This window comes from Rhea pennata, chromosome 2, assembly GCF_028389875.1.
Source record: "Rhea pennata isolate bPtePen1 chromosome 2, bPtePen1.pri, whole genome shotgun sequence".
In the NCBI taxonomy this organism is placed as follows: domain Eukaryota; kingdom Metazoa; phylum Chordata; class Aves; order Rheiformes; family Rheidae; genus Rhea; species Rhea pennata.
In genome coordinates this window covers 30,156,439-30,174,286 of record NC_084664.1, presented here as the reverse complement: position 1 = coordinate 30,174,286, position 17,848 = coordinate 30,156,439, and the positions used below count along the sequence as shown (strand labels likewise).

Below are 17,848 nucleotides of genomic sequence, written 5' to 3'. Positions count from 1 at the left end.
CAGGCAAGACACAAAAATGCATGCCTTGTACAATCAGAATAACGCAATTTTAAATTGGTGAGTAGCTTACAAATATAGATAATAATGAAACTATATTTACCATAAATGGAAAAGATAACTGTATTTTAAGACGTGCTGAATCATATTTAAGCTTTATCACAATGGTTACTGAAAGAGACCAAGATCAATAAATCATTTTGTCAAGAAAATGTTGATTTTCACCTATCTGATATCCGCAGACTTACGATGCCTATGACAAGGAATATCACAGGAAATTATACTTGCATTATGCATCCATTAGATTTCTACATCTTCAAAAATGCTTGCATGCTTGACAACCACCAGAAAACAAACATTAAAATCAAGACCTTTGACATTGATATTTGCAGGATATTCTACACTCTTTGAAAAATATTAGAATTTTACATTAATTTTCTGAACTAACTTCCACACTTAAATGTGCCTTCAATTCTAATTTCTACTCAGAAGCATTTTACTCTTGTCTGCATTTACAATGGAAAACAGCACCAGACTCACAACTGTAAATGGCATCTGTTATTTTTAACAATATTCTTCCAGTAATTAAGCATTTTTAATTTTACATGCATTTTCACAGAATTTACTTTATAGCTTCATAGAAAACATATGCCTCAAAAATTACTGCTTTACATTTCAAAATGTTCAGAATTCTCTCTCTCATGAGAGAGAAATTAGCCAGGAGAACATCAGAACTTCTAAGCTCAAATATGTGGGCTGCATGTACTTTTTCACAGACAATTTAAAATTTAACATCTCTTACAAAAGAAGAATTTGAAGGAATAGTGTTATTTAAGTCCAATGTTAAATACCGTAGCTCAGAACCTTGTTCGTACTCCAAAGTTATTTAGAAACAAACACATTAATCCAGTACAATATGCACATAAATGCAGTGGGGGTTTTTTTTGTAATCAAAACACTTTCAATTCAATACTCTAGGGAAATCTTCTATTTAGGTTTTATATATGTCACAAAACAGAGCAGGAAAGTTTTATGGAATGTATCCTTACAATTCTAAAGCCCTGAGATACTAGTTCGGGAAAACAAAATATTATGTTATTAACACTCAAGCAAAAAAAATCCCACCATTATTCTGTTCATGCTATTTCAGCTGTTTTTTGTTTCACTGCAAAAGGTAGACATGCTCTAAAATATCTACCATTCAGAACGGACAATTCAGTCCAGAATTAAATACAGCTAGACCTGGATTAGACTGCAGAAACTCTTACATGCCAATTGCCTAATAGTTTAGGACAGGAATCAAAAGTACTGAACAATGGAAGGAGATTCATAATACACAGTTACATACATTTCTGTATGTAGAAATTTAGCCCTAGCTTCTGTAAAAAATTAGTTCAAATGCTGACACTTAACAACATCTGATTGGCAAGACTTCGATTGTATGTCTCAATCTCATACTTGCACAATTTTGTTCAATTAATTCAACCTGGACTCAGCTAAGTATGTTATTTATGCAGACACATTTGTGCTATATAAATATAAATATTCTGGCCAATAATTTTTAGGTCCCATAGTATCAGTGGAATCACAGTATCAGTGCCAGGCAGTTCCCTGAATTCTATTTACTACACAAGAAGCTTAAAAATTCTGTTGAAATCTAAGTCAAATACCTGCAGTTAGGGACCAAATAAGTACTGATCCTGTATAACCTCAGCTACCTAATGAAACAATCTTATTTCAAGGTAGTATGACATGTCAATGAGTGTGTCATTGGTAAATGCCACAAGAAAGCTACTGTTTTTTGTTTTGATCCTTAAAAAAAAATAGAAGTTAGAAAACAGCCAAGTGAACTTACCAAATCAGATTTCTAACACTGTGCCATACTGTTCCTGTATCTTCCCTTTCCCTATCGATTTCTTCACCAGTCCTTTCCTCCCATATTCAAAGTGTGTCCCTGAAAATACCCTAAACTTCTCCCCCCATTCCCTGAAAAGGTTCAGGACACACTACGACAGGTTCCAAGGTACATGTTCTGAATGCACAAGAGCCCAAATACTGAAGACTGAGCTTGTACAAAACTCTTCCTTACTGTGCACTAACCTTTTCCCATCCAGGTGCTCTCAAAACAAACAAACAAACAAACAAACAAAAAAACACAAAGAGAACTTAATTATTTCTCTGCATAGATCTCTATCAAATGTTGCCATAACTGCTCAACAGGCTACTGGAGGTGAAACCGCCACAAAGACAGGCAACTGCATAACTTAATTTCCTTAGAAAACCAGGTTATAATCTACTCTCTTTTCAAATACAGAAACAGTCAAAAGATCTAGCTGCTGTGTCACAAGAACATACCTTACATTGAACAGAAATTAAGAAAAACAATCATTTGTCTTATTTCATTAGCAATACCTTCCAAAGCAACCTGGATTGACCAAAAAAAAAAAAAATCAATGAATTAAGATGCAAGCATAAAACAAAAGTATTTTTAATTTTAACCACAAAAAAAAAAAGATTAAAAATCTGAAAGTTGTAAAAAGTTAAAAACTTATGTAACATTTCCTATTAGTGATTATTGGCAAAACATTCTGAGAAAGAAAAAAACTCTCTACTTGGGCAAATGGACTTCTAAGCTTAATTTCTAAAATACCACAAGATGATGTTCTGCAGGTACAAGACATAGAACTGTCTAGTTCAGTAAAATCATACTGCTAAAAGCAAGCCATCTTTCCAAGAATCTTTTATTAGGTTTAGCCTTCTCAGCAATCTTAAATGCCCTCTATCAGAAAAGAGTAATAAGCTGGAAAATTGAAACCTAAATGATTAACAATGTCCCTTTTGGTTCTTTACTTCAAAGCTTGTCATGTCAGGAAGGTGGGGAGCCATCCCACAGCAACAATGTGTACATCATACTTCTGAGTTACTACATTAATTTCTGTTTTGGGGGTTTATAATTTGAAAGAAAAAATAAAAATCTTTCTCTTGCCTTTCTACTATCTTAAAAATTCACACAAAACGTTAAAGGCTACCTACAGAGAAACCAGTGAAGGACACCATGTGCAAACTGCTATCAAACCTGAAGTAGAAAAAACAGCCTTTTTTTTTTTCTCTCTCTAGTCTCTTTAATTTATAATAATCTTAGTTGACATTAAAATAATCAGTATAAACAAAGCTAAGAAAGAATGTTAGGGAAGGCCTCTAAAAACAAAGGAAGAAATTAGGAGAATTAAGGCATCCACTTGCCTTAAGCAAGAGAAAGAGGGATAAAGAGATGGGTTTCTTTTAGCCGTCATGGGTTTGTGTCCCAAAGGCATCCATCTGCGGTGTTCAGCATTTGACTGCTCTGGTTTGGTAACTTGCACATCACCTTAGGGAATTAACAAAATCAGGATATAAATGGCTAGGAAACAGAATCCCAAAATAAGAAATAAATAGTGACTGATGAAGAAAGGCATGATCCAAAGCGATGTGGACCGAATGTGTAATTCGGAATTAGGCTGACATTTTAAAAACATATCAAAATGGACAGAAAAACAGTAAAGGTGATGAACTGTAGGGTTAATGCAATTCCAACACCCGGAAGGAAGCATCATACTCAAAATACTTAGAAAACTAGAGAGTTAGGAAAACTGTCCAAAATGGAATGACAAAACTGAGTGTAAACACGATCAACAATAGGATCAGTTTTTCAATCAAAAGAAGAAAAAAGATTGAGGCAAAACTGGTGATCTGTATTTTGGACTTGGAAAAGCTGGAAATGAACACTTAAATTCTATATTCAAATTAGACCTCAGTAACAACTGGACAATAGTAAGAAACAGACTCTTCACCATCACTCACAAATACAGTAAGTTCCTACGGTATAGCTTACAAGTGTGAAAGCAGAATTGATGCACACGTGACCCAGAACTACGACAGCTGTAAGCAAACCACATCGTTGTCCTCTTGTTTGTCTGTACAAACACATGCTTTAAGCTTTATCATCCAAAGACAACAACAGTAAGCAGAATGCTCTTTTGGAGCGGTTTTGCTTCTTCAGCTCCCCCCACCTAAGAAAATGGAAAACAAACAGGATGGAGAACTCATCCACCTGTTGGGTGATTCCCAACAGTTGCAAGTATGTGCTCCTCTTGTGCTTTATTGAAGTTCTTCTGGAATATAGTATTTTATACTGTCACCTATTTCATAATTTCCTCCACGTAACAAGCTAAACAAGAGTTATCACTATCAAAAAGAAGTGAAAAAAATATGAAATATTCAAAGCATCTCTGGTCAGCAGCAATGATCTATATCCACTTAAAGCAAAACAGTACGGTTCAGGATCTTATCTACTCAGTCACTTTGTTTTTAGTAATTCAGTGGTGATCTCTGCATAACAATACAAAAAAAAGTTACTTGAGAAAGCATATTTAAACCCAAGAGGGAGTGAGAACACAGAGATATTTAATGGCACTTACAGATGCCCAATCACTTGAGAAAAATCAAACTCTTCCTGCCATCTATTTCAAACATCATGGCAGAAAGCACTGCTCTCAGTTTCTCCTTTGCCTAATATGTTACATGATTAGAATTCCTCTCCCTCATTCACATATATACACACACAAGCAGCTAAAGAAGAGCCCAGCACATATTCTTATAAAGTTACACCTGTGTAAATCCAGCAGTTCCATTGCATTAGTCTTTTGTGCTCCTGCAACTAGACAGGCAAGGTGATGCTCATTATGCTGGTGCTTCTGTGTATCTTGGATGGCACAGAAATGATGCTGTCACATAGATAAGGCTCTTATGGGCACAACATTTCTGATACCACTGATTGTGCTGGCACCATAATTTAAGTATTATTTTCCTACATAATGGTGAGCACAGAAAATTTATTCGCTACACCACCGCTCTTCCTAGGAAGCTGTGGGTTTCCATTTCAAGCTTTAATATAATTAATTCAAAACTGGTCAATTTCATTTAAAAAATTGATTAAATTACTAAATAGACACATGCCTTTTAAAACTACTGCTCCAATAACAATTTCTTGATTGTATAAAAAGCCTACATATGTTACCGTGTTGTGATTACTAGAGGATCAAATGTGAAACATTTAGCATATTTTGATTTTTGCAGTTCTATAGATCTTCAACTCCCACCATTTCTTCTCAGAAATACTATGTATTTGATTTTGGTTTCCCTCTGACCTGCAGTCATGGTGACTCTTGTAGACAGATAGATAACTGGGTGAAATGCACAGTGAAGAGGGCCAGCATAAGACACAATCATGTTTTATTTCTGTTGCTTATCTAAATGCTTCAGTTCTATGTGTTTTCATTTTTATGTTATCATATACTTGATGCATTGATAAGAATTATATCCTTCCACAGTTGGGAATGAACTTTACGGCTTACTGATATATATTATACAGGAAAAAATTGCAGAATTTTAAAAATAAGCAAATTTCCTAATTGTAACTCTGTTCCTCCATACAGCCTTTAATGTATACTTGATGAGAATCTACAGTATACTTAAGCATATGCTGATAAAAGAAAAAAGGGAAAAAGAAAATCAGTAAAGATAGAATGTCATGAAATATTTCCAAATAAACAGGCAATGGCAAGGAATCATCTAATTTTTATAAAACAGAAGATGACTTTCTTATGAAACATAAGCAGAACATTTTCACAAAATATTACAAACTATATGTTAAATAGCTCAATAACAAATCATGAAAATACTGGGTTATTTTAACTTCACGAGTGTTTGATTTTTTTTAAAAAAAAATGCTTCCCTCTTACCTTCATAAATAGCAAAAATATTAAGTAGAAATCATCCATACAAGTCACCAAAGACTCCATAACATAAATTTATGATAAAAGTATCTACAGGTCTGTCAGCATATATTCTAATATATTACTAATAATGACAATGTTTCAGTGAATAATAGGATTTCGTAAAATAAATGGCACTATAAAAGACAAACAACAAAGAATCAATTAGAAAACAGTCCTGAGTTCTGTGAATTCTATGAGTAAGTTTTTATAATGAAGAAAAAGTAACTTTATGGAATCACTATGTTAATCACTCAGCGTATACATAAAGCAAACTACAGACCTCCAGAAGCCTAAGGAAAAAAAAAATGGCTGAAGCCATGCAGGTATTATAGATGCGGCATCTATTCTGTTATATGCAAATCTTGTAACTTTTCCTAATATGGCAAATTCTACACCATCGTATCACCCAACTTTTCTAAAATTACAGTTGTACAAACATCTATTGTCAAAGTTACAATCAAGACAGTTACAGAAAAATCCCTTTGACTTTCTTTTCTTTATAAGTAGAAAAAAATATTTTACTGATGGCATCACACAGGCAGAAAATTCTTTTAAATAAAGGTTAAAACAGCTATGCAGACACCAGATGGCACACTTGCTCAATACAGATCAAAGTGAATACCTTAAATAGTACATTTCAGTACTATTCAAAATATATCTCCAGAATAATTATTTAACTGTCCAGAAAGCAGGCAGTAATAAGAAAAAAAACTTCCAGACTAAAAGCAAACACCAGTAAATCAAAATATGATTAAAAAGAGAAACAAATTAACATAAAGCTTAATTACAGAATACTACAGTCCTCACCACTGGTCCTCACCAATTTTAATTTTTTTAAAAACGTTTTCATTCTCTTAAGGACTTCTATTTTGTTGAAAAGCAAGATTCATTTTGCAACACTTCTGTCGCTATGCTATCATAGCTACACTATCACTGAGAATTTGGTAATTAACTACAAATCAACATTTCAAAAAATTAAGAGAGATGAAAAAATCCTGCTAGTTCTCAAATTCTGTTAATACTTTTTAACATGGAATTTTTCCAAAGCATACAGGTTTGGAGAACTGAAAAACAGAGGAGGAGGAGGAGATCCAAAAAAGGAAGATAGTTTTCACATGCTGGTAAAAGAGAGCGCTATTTTCTGGAACCTAAACTTAAAATCACTTATTTGTACAAGTGATAGATATGCTAGTTACTTTCACTTACAGAGAAATGTCACTGTTATCAACATTTGTATCACTGGAATACTACCTGGTATCCTCAATTTTACATCTCTTCCTGCTCAGGAAGAGGACATCATACCAAATGAAGTGATCCTCCATTTATATTTTTTCCTGTTTTCTAAAACAAACGAACAAATAACTTTGATATATTATATTTGTACTGCGGAAGATCTGCCTCACTTTATCTTACTTTCTTTCTCTCCACATTTGACCTGAACCCAAAACAGAGTCCAAAGCTATCCAAGTAACCGTTATTTACCTATGTATTTGACAGGTTGATATAACTAGATTTAGTGCCTTTGTATTAATACGCCATAGAACACTATTAGATAGTTAATTTAAAAGGTCTTTCAGTTACTCATTTAAAAGTCAGATTTAAATGAGCTGACCAATCAGTGACAATGTTAATTAACATGATGACTGATAAATATAAATTAGAATGTTTTAAAATTATTTGCTGTCTTTATGAAGCACTGATGTTTACACTCAAAATGGAAGCGATTTTCTATTTTCCTTCTTTAGCCATCCTTTATTCAGAACTTGTATCTACGACATCGTATAATTAAGTTGCACAATGGATTTACGGAAAGAGCTTGGGTAGAAATGCTTCAATTAAATAACAACCTTGTTTATCTTTTAATATACTTAGAAAAAAGTCACTCATTTCTGCTATCTTTTCTTACTTCAAACAAAAGAAATATTAATTTATTCTAAGTAATGATATTTATTTATAAAGCAAAAGCAATATACACAAAAATTCCCTGTGTCTAATACAGCTTTCAGGTGCTTTGTCTACATCTTTTTTAAACTAATCTACTTAGAACATAGCTCCCCAGGCACAGACTTGTTTTGTTCCATGTTCCAAAGAATGAACTGCATACTGTTGGATAATAAAATATTTTTTTCACCAAAACACAGACTTTTTCAGCTAAATAGAAACGGCATTGTCTGTTCATTGGGATTTTATACAATGCAATTATGTCAAAACAATTTTTTTGTATTTTTAGATAACAAAATACAACTTTGAGATCGGATGTTTTTATTTAAATCACTCGAATTATTCAATGTGCAAAATGCCTTGACAAAAAGCTTTCTTCATTATAGTACTGGGTAGATATTTTCTTTTCAGTTGAAAAAAAAAAAAAAAAGAAAAGAAAAAGGCTCTGTGTAAAACCTGTACGACCCTCATTTGCTTATTAGCAGCCCCACAAACTGAAAACATTTGTTGGAGAATGTAATAACATAAAATTTACTTAACTTGTGTGGATGCGCTAGAATTAAGGAAAAAGCACTCTTTATCACTTCTTACACCATAGAGCTAGCCTCAGCTGCACAGTCTTGCTCTAGAAGGTGGACATCTATGTGGCATTTCTTACAGAAACACTTTTACACTTCCAGAAGACAGCAGCATACATACTGCATGCAGTAGGTAAAGCATTTGTTGTGAAATTTTAAAATAAATTCATTAAAACATCCTGAAGAGATTTCTTCTTCAGTGGAGTGCAGCATGCAAAAATTTTGCAAAATCATGATAGACCTAAGTATTTTATTGATTAAATTAAATCATCACTTATGTAAGTTTCTTTTCTTTAACGACATCGAAGCGGCAATATTAAAAGCCGTTCTTTGTTCAAATGGATTGTCCCATAAATGATCTAAAAACAGAGCATAGGTGGCTGAGTAGATAAACAACACTAATCCATTAACTTACTGCTGTAAAGCACTTGCCATATCTTGTAAAGGATTTTTTCAAAGAAACATACTATCACATAGTATTCTTTTCTTTATATATTCTTCATAATAAAAATATCCAATTTCAAAAATCAGAATTGAATTCAAAAGCAAATATGAAAAGTTTTTAAGAAATAAAAAATGATTTTAGGAAATTGTTGTTTTATATAAATTATCTATTGCTATTCTAAATTTAATTAGCAGTAGAAATAACATGATTTGTGAACTATATAGAAGTATGAAATTGAAATTGTATAGAGTGATTACAGATTTTAAATACACCTAATTTAAACAGTTATCTAACTTAAGTTGGGAATATCATTAAAAGATTACTAAATATGACTTGAACTGTGTAAGCATAAACAATGCATTAAATTCTATCCACAAACACAGTTCTTATACAGAAGACGCAGAGGCCTAACCCCTAGCCTATTTGCACTAATTTACAATTTGTATAGACCCTGACTCAGAGCAGAATTCTGACATTTTTAAATTTACACTTGGGCATTGAGGCATATTCTTATAGGATCTTTCTTGGGAAGATTAACATCAGAAGAGGCTCCTTGTAAACTTAATTTACATTTTAATGCACGATACGCTAGGCATTCTCTCTTGCAAACAATATAATCCAAGTAACAGGACTTGCTCCCTATACTCTCATTTTCTTAAAAACAGTTTCTTTTCTTGATATAAGTATCTGCAAAGTATTTGGCAGTATTTGGAAACTGAGAGACTGAAATACTATAGTGCATTCACAGTGTTAGGATACAAAACACTCCCCTGACAGACAACTAACATAGACAACTGTACAAGGGAGAAATAGGGTCTTGACTCTGAACAATCTGCCTGAGTCTTACTTCTCTCCCAGTCCCAGTTCTAGAGGGAAATTGGGTCCCTGATGTCACTTAAACAAGTTGCACAGGCTAGTATACTCTGACTGCCAGTGTCCTCTGGCCACTGCTGTTCTGATGCAGGATTAGTGTGAATTATGATTTGAACATTGTAGGCCCTAGGAGAAAACCTGAGTTTTTATTACACACTCTCACTTTCCCTCACAAAAGAGTTGGAGAAAGAATACTACAACTCTTCTGAGCCCAGTCACAAGCAGAGCTTTTTGCACAAGCAGACTGAAGATATGGAGAAACAGCACACCATTCAAAATAAAACAGAGAATCTCATTCTAAATTTCTGCTAAAGAATAAAAAAAAATATCTTCAGACAGATGAAAAGTTGAGTAGTTAAGAGACTTAAGAGAGAAAAACTAAAAAGAATTGTCAAGTTTGTAGAAGAAATGAAAGAGGAGGAAAAGTATAGGTTACAGAAGTTACAATTATTTATCTCCTTGCACAATGCAAAAACAAAGGAAATTGAAAGGTACATTTAAAGCGAGTAACGAAAATACTATTTTCTTTAAAAAATAACTTATCCCTGGAAAACAAAACCTAAATATCATTGAATTCAGGAACTTAGAAGGATTAAGAAAAAAAGAAAAAAAAATATTTGCAGGGTTTAAGTAGACATAATTAGGTCTGACTAAAAACAATAATTTTGAATATTTCTAACAAGATCTGTTATTCTTCATAATATATATCAATCGGGCAGAAATAGGAAAAATATTATGAATATGTTAAAAAAGCAGTTTTACACGAAAGCAGTGAATCCTTTATCATCGCTGAAATCAGAGTTACCAAATGTATCAGTCATAGGACAAATCAATAACAAAACAGCAGTTCTGAAAATGCAATTTAACATAAAATATTTTCATATAGGTAGCAGGCTTATTTTATATGGATATATTTAGCTAACTATGTAAAACTTTTTACTGATACCAATTGTTGTTCTTTCATCAATAATACCTCATATAAACTTTCTCAACATAAAGGATTATGGCTTACCCACAATTTTGTCAACAAAATAAAGACAAGTTAACTACAATAAACAACTACAGGGAAATCCAGACATAAGATGTATTCTGCTGTCTTAGGTAGATGGCAAAAAAATCTTCCCTCATTTATACTAACTCAAGTTAAATTTGTACAAAACAAACAAAAATGCCCTGTAGAGCAACAAATACACAGTTCTAAAGGCTTATAATTGTACTTTTTGATAATAGCAGCAAGACTGAGGACAGTATGCATACGTTAGGTGAGAGGGCTTGCCAGTTTATTCCAAAACAACAGGATTGAATCAAATGTGCTCAGAGATACAAAGACACTGAGGAGAGATGACTGCAAAGTAAATATATTTTCAAATTGTTCACTTTTTTCTTAAATTATTTTAAAGCATTTGAACAGTGAGAAGACTAAGAACAAGAATCTGTTCATTACTGTCAAAATGTACCACAGACATGCTCTCTAATTAGATATGACTAAACTTCACCTGCAAACTTGTCTAAACCTCAAGCATTTTTCCTCAAACATACAGTAGTCCAGAGCTAATGAATTACGGAGTGTTTTCTTATTAAAAGAAAATGAGCTAAATCTTTACAGATAGATAAGATGATTGGACAAATTAATAATGTATGATTATATTTATATTGCATTATTTATTTGATACAGTTTTGTTTCTCAGTGTTCTGTTCTCTTGGATAAAAATGAGAATTGCTAAGGCCTAGAATTGAATCAACATATTAATAAAAAAAAAAAAAAAAAAAAAACAGGGAAAAGTCTATACTCAAAGACCTATGTGCTATGAGACATAGCTGAACATTAGCAAAACCAGAACTAAAACTAATCACTGACTTAAAGTGTCACAGGTATGAAAAAATAAAAATCATTTCTTAAATATTATCAGTGTACCAGGGATTGAGACACACTGCATGCATCTCAGCAGTCTTGAAACCACAAAGAAAAGGCCAGCTTAGTAATAATGTTTAAAATATATATTCCTACCACCACTTTATGCTTCCATAGGTTCAAAACAAGAAGATGGGAGACAGAATCCCACACAGTCGGGAAGGGCTAAGTTTTCAGAGTTCATTTGGTTTTAGGTTCATTTGGTTATATAGCCCACACATTCTGAGATCACAAGAGTTGAAAGAAAGCAAAGAAATCCAGTAGAAAAGAAAAGGGCAGGAACCTTCTTTTCCATAGGCAAGTGGAAGACATTAGGGAGGAAGAGAACACACTCTCTCTCAACTATGGAAAAGCTAGAAGATCTTTAACAGAAGTTCCTTGAAATAGCCACTGGACATCACTGGCACAATCTTGCAGATGTGTATTCTATAGAAAAGTAGAGAACTGGGGAGAAGTGAAAAAACACTAAAAATGCAAGTAAAGGAATAAAAAATTGTCTTTGAGACAAGCAGCAGTAGTTCTTCCACAGTGCAATGCTGTACTGTGCCAACATATTAGTTTATTCAGAGTAAATTTAATCTCCACGTTACGTTTCACTATGCGAATAAATATGCCCAATAACACGTGAGATGCCACTGAGCCATGTGGCACATCATAGTGTCACGTGGTAAGGGGGAATACCTCAGGACAATCAGACTTCTCTGTATTTATCACAGAAGAAACTCAACAGCTATTACAAGAAAAGCAGAGCAAATAAACCTTGGCTTCCTATGAATTTCTGTACCATGTCTTTGTATCACTCTTCTGTCCATTACTACTATGAACAGTTTTCCTGCAATATCTCAATTCTCTTTCCCATAATCATGAATCCTTATTCCCCCTAACACCATTATCTGGGGGAGGAAGGAGAGACAGAAAGAAGAAAAAAAATGAAGAGATGCAAAGGATTCAGCAGACAGAAATATCATATAAACTTATGCATTAAGGAGGAGCTTTCCTTAATACGAAAAAGTATCTTCCTCTTATATACAGGCTCTCAATTATTCATAAGCATTATTCATATCCATTTGGGATTACTCATATTCCTAGAAGTTTTCACTAAATTAATCAATAATTCTGGTTTGAGCCATTCTTAAAAGCTCTTTCTAGGCATGGACCAGGAGAAAAATAATAATAATAAAAAAACAAAAGCAAACATTTAAGTTAGTTAAAGCAAACATTTAAGGTTAGGTAAGGAAAATACTTGCCTAATCACTGTACAGCTAGAAGAGTTAAGAATAGTATCTACTACTACTGCATAAGATGGCTGCAAAGTCATTTCAGGAAAATAAAGTTCTGTTGCATCAGAGATGTAGTAAATCTAACCCGACTCTGAGAGAGTTTAAGTACTTTCTAATATTAAGATGCATCTTGGAAGATGAATCACAGTTTTTCTATAATTATTATGCATGACCAAAGGGGACATGCAAATATTACTCTTTCCCTAAACTGGAACTAGAAGCTCTTTTAGATACATTCATGTACATTTTACGTGTAATGTCACAATATCCACATAAAATACCCTGTTTTATGAGCAAGTAGGAGAGCAAAACCAAGGACTAAAGCAGCAGGAAAAAAAACTCAATACACAGAATACAATGATTAATAAAAGGTTCTACTTTCAAAGAAAAGAAAGATACTATGTATACCATCAGTATAAGAGACATGAGCTAGACTCACTGAAACTATCCACCAGTTTGCTGGTGTTATGTTCAAGAGAACATAACAATGAATAAGACTAGGAAAACTAAGCAACAAACTAATATAACAAGGGGTTTTGTGATAGTCACAGAATATGCAGTCACTCAATACAGTGCCTATACTTAAGGAAATGAACAGTATCTAAATTGTCAATTATGTTATTACTTACGTTAGCAAAGCTGAGCATTTCACAGAAGTAATTAAACATTAAAAACCGGAAGAGAAGTTTATAATAAAAATAGCATATCACAAATTGAAATCCTTCAATTCAGAATTCCCCAAACATTAGTGATCTTAAAAGAAAACTATTATGAATATGAGCTGCGTAACAACTCAGCTGTTATTTACCGTGTTCCTGATTGGAATTTTCTTCGGTTCAGGTGGCACATCCTGTGGAACAAATTTCACTGGTTCCTTAATCTGCCTCCTTGATCTTTTGGTCCCATCTGGTAAGGTTTCCATGGCAATATCAGCTTCCATGTCACTGCTACCTGCCTGGTCACACTCTGAGCACTGCCTGTAAAGTGAAAGGTTTTATATTGAAAATTGCAGTCACAAAAGCAGAAAAAGAAATATTTTGAAGCAGAAAGTAAGTGTTTGCATTAAAAATAAATGAGTAAAAGCCAGGAAATCTCATGGGCATCTGAAGAAACTTCTCAAATACACAATATTTTAAGCAGCTAACCAGTCAAATTGAAAGATTGTTTATTGTTAGCTTCTTTCTGACAGAATGTAAACTTTGAAACCCAAGATTTTGAAAATAGGATTTAAACTTCAAGAAAGATGCACTTCACTTCACCATCTGTATTCCTACTCATATTCCCACTTTTAGTGGTGTCCTCTAATCTGAAATCCATTTCATTATCGTAACTGCTGCTGCACTTGAATCTTTACAATGACACAGTACAGAATTCATTCTCCTGAGGGTTCTTTAGTGGCAGAGATTTGCAAGAAAGGTCAGTTATGAAAATCAGTTTTAAAATTTATGGAGGGAAGGAGGTTTTAAACATAAAAAAAATAGTTAAGAAACAGTTGGAGATGCACAGAGGCTACAAATGGTTTGTTAACAATCTTTAACACTGAGTTGTAGGAAAAAAATCACATCTTATTGCATTTCTTTAAAACTACAAATATCACAGTCAGAACTTCAAAAGTGAACAAACAAATGTAGCCATTAACAAGCTCTATGAAAGAATTAACATTATGGGAAGTCACCTGGATTGTTCTCATCTAGAGCGTAAGTTAACCTTATATAAGGTCATAAATGTAGACGTTAACCAAAAATATGAAAAATGAACCTACTGAGACTAGTGATAGTAGCTGTTTCTAGAATTCCTTTTTTTATTACATTGTCAATTCAGTAGGCTATAAATTCTTTCAAACAAATTCAAATCATTGTTTACTTGTATTAAAAAGTCTTTTTATAGTATCAACTGAAAAAATTCTAAATTATATTCCGCTATTAATTGGCATGAACATAGATACACATTGAAAACTATGTAAATGAAGTAGCAAATTTGCTTTGTAAGGAGACACAGAAAAAACATGCATGTATTTACTTGTAGTTACATGTTAATACATGTCTGAGACAAGAAGGAAGGGTAATCTGGTATCTAATAAAAGCAGAAAATTCAACTATGCTGCCAGCTATATTTTTTGCATGTGACTTGTTTTCTTCATATGTATGTGCTTAACAGAAACAGTTCTGCTATGATGAATTTCAGTAAGGGCTATCCTACTATTAACTGATTTGATTATAAAAAGCAGATAAGCTTTTCAGAATGAAAAAAGACATCACTGACCAGTAATATATTCCATTTAATGCGAACAGTCCCTCTTAAAATCCACAGAACAGAACCACAAATAAACTTAACAGTGTCAGGAGAGGCAAAAATGTTTTTAAGTAATATTTTTAACAATGGCTGGCTTTGACCTATGGTTTCATAAGTACTTTAAATACCAATACAAACAAACAAAAAATGTAAGGCTATACTGCCTACTGCAAATTTATTTAATCAAGAGAAGAAGAAAACAACAACAAAAAAAAAACTTTCCATGTTTTCTAATTCTTACAAGCTCTTAATCTAAGCAGTATAGGCTCAGATCTTTTCTGGGCATACCAAAAGACAACAGCAGTCTGTATGGTCTGCTAGACAGACCACCAGCTGACAAATAAAATACAGAGGATGTAGTCCTGGTTTGCTTAACTGTTATCAGCATGACCTTGGCTAAGTCAGTATCTTTCTGCTTTAATTTTTCTATATGTAGAAATTAAGACATTAGTTGATACTTTCTAACATTATGAAGATAAATCACTTATTATTGCTAAAGCACTTGAGATGAGATGACTGGAAATAGGACCTAGGCCTGTGCTAGTAGTATTTGCTGATCTGAAACGAAAGAAGTACTACAAGGTAGACTGCCAGCAAGGTAACATAGTTCTCTCCCTTCTCCCAAAGAAGTATGAGGACTTTATTAGCAGCCAAAACATAATAAAGTCAGTTAACATATTTTTACACTTTGCAAACAGTTTGGGCCAGCATACAACTGTATAATACGTGACTAATCTCTTCTCCTCTTTGCAAGCCCCGCTCATTAAACTTTCAGTGTCTGCTAACATTTCTACAACTCTTCAGGACACTTATTTCAATATATTCAAAATTAGAAATAAGCTAGATGCACAAGAAGAAAGCTGTTAGGCTTGGTATGACAGTGGAAAAAAAAAAGAAATTGAAAGAACAAAACTTTAAACACTAAAGATGAGAGGAAAAGGCATATTAGTAACACAAAATATGAGGAACCTCTCGATTTACTGGAATAGCCCCTACCATAACAGGCACCTTAGCAATGCTTTCATTAAGAAGTCAAGCTTCAACTTTAACGTAATCAGGCTGGTTGCCCCTATAGGGCCCCCTGAAAAGTTATTACAGAACAACACTCTGAGTTAGAAAAGATTTCCTAATTTTCAGCTCATAGTACAGTTTATTTCAATATGGTTCTTGATTTTAAAACAAACCTTTTTTCCCATTCTGCTGCTTAATTCTGATATACTCATATGACTCTCTATCCTTACTTAGTTACGCTGAAGTCATGCTCATTTAGTTTCATCTCTTCCAAGGAAAATCTGTGAATACAGAAGCTATCACTACAGGTCATCTTTCGGTCTGTTCAGTCTTCAACTATGTCTATGTTAGCAAGCATTGCCACACAGCACATGCAAATTAATAGGAGAAGTAGTTGGTGCTGGGGATTCAACTTCTGCACACCAGGTTTTGTTTTCTTTTTTACTTTGGACATGCTGAATCCGGCCTCATAGACAGAGCACACATCAGCAGCTGAAGGTGACCAGGTATGCTCCCAGAGCTTGTCTTCCAGGCTCGCCTGAAAGCAACGCAGTTCACATGCTCCGGGGTTCATAATGGGAACCAAAAAGCAGCAGGTGGCAACAGAAGGAGATTTACTTCAAAAGCACACTCCTGATCTACACTACAATGTTAACAGATTCAGCCTTGCTGGAAAATGGGAAGCTGTAACTTAATAAAATAATTTAGAGGTATTACCAATGTTTTGTACAATAGCATTGTAGCACTTTTTTTCCAGTAGTTCCTCATGTGTTTTAGATCGGATAATTTTCACATTCAGAGAATGATTCTGTAGTACAAGAAAGGTAAAATCCTTTGCGTTAGTGAAGATTAAGTAATCATGATAGAAGCAATTTGTCAAACAGCAGAAGCATTTTCAAGAACAATCTACTTAACAGAAGCACTGCACTACTCTTTCCTTACATGATCATTAATTTAAGATTTAGGGAGCTTTCATATTGATCACAATGCTTCTTACTTGTTTCCATGTATTTGACAACGATTAAGGGAAAAAACCCTCTGCTTCTGGAAGACAAGTGCAAACAACCAACTTTTTTTAAAAAAAATATTTCTCTAATTATAACAAACATCCTCAAATGGCAGAATTTATTATCTACACCTCTGTTAAACACAAACAGGGGGGAGGAGAGGAGAGGAACATGGTTTGGAGACCGGGGTTTTTTAGTGAAGCAGAAATGAATATAGGAGACAAAGCCCCTATCGCTTCCCTCCCTCAAAATTAATGCAAACAGTGACATTATCATGCTTTCTTATGCAGCAGCTTTACATATCAAAAAATCTAAATGCAGTTGAGCCTGGCACATGGAAATTTATGAAACTATAATGGGAAGAGATGAAAATTAGAAATTGAACACCTTTTCTAAATAAACGAAATGTCATGAACCTGAAGGTCTCACAGACAGAGCTCAAAGCAAACATACTGATAATCTTAACACAAATCTATTTTTATTTTTAATGTTTTAATAACCATCTCAATTTATTTGCTATATAACATAGCAAAACAGAGATAAAATCGTCTGAAGATTTTTTTTAAAAAGGATAACATTACTATACAAATTAGGAAAAATGTGAAGCCTTTTACGTTATAGAAAAATTCTACTGGCTTAATTGTGTTAAGCTACATATACCCAGAGTGACTTGTGAGATGAAAACACAAAAGACTC

The 17,848-nt window shown here is 33.5% G+C and overlaps 1 protein-coding gene across 6 annotated transcripts in view; it reads right to left on the bottom strand.

Annotated features, from left to right (window-relative positions):
• The window catches only part of PHF14 (PHD finger protein 14), a 167,426-nt gene that overhangs the window by 100,355 nt on the left and 49,223 nt on the right, over nt 1-17,848 (bottom strand). For all 6 annotated transcript variants that reach the window (XM_062569178.1, XM_062569182.1, XM_062569179.1 and 3 more), the window contains exon 14: nt 13,651-13,819. In XM_062569178.1, the coding sequence (XP_062425162.1) occupies nt 13,651-13,819 (169 nt within the window). The remainder of the gene's footprint in view (nt 1-13,650; nt 13,820-17,848) is intronic.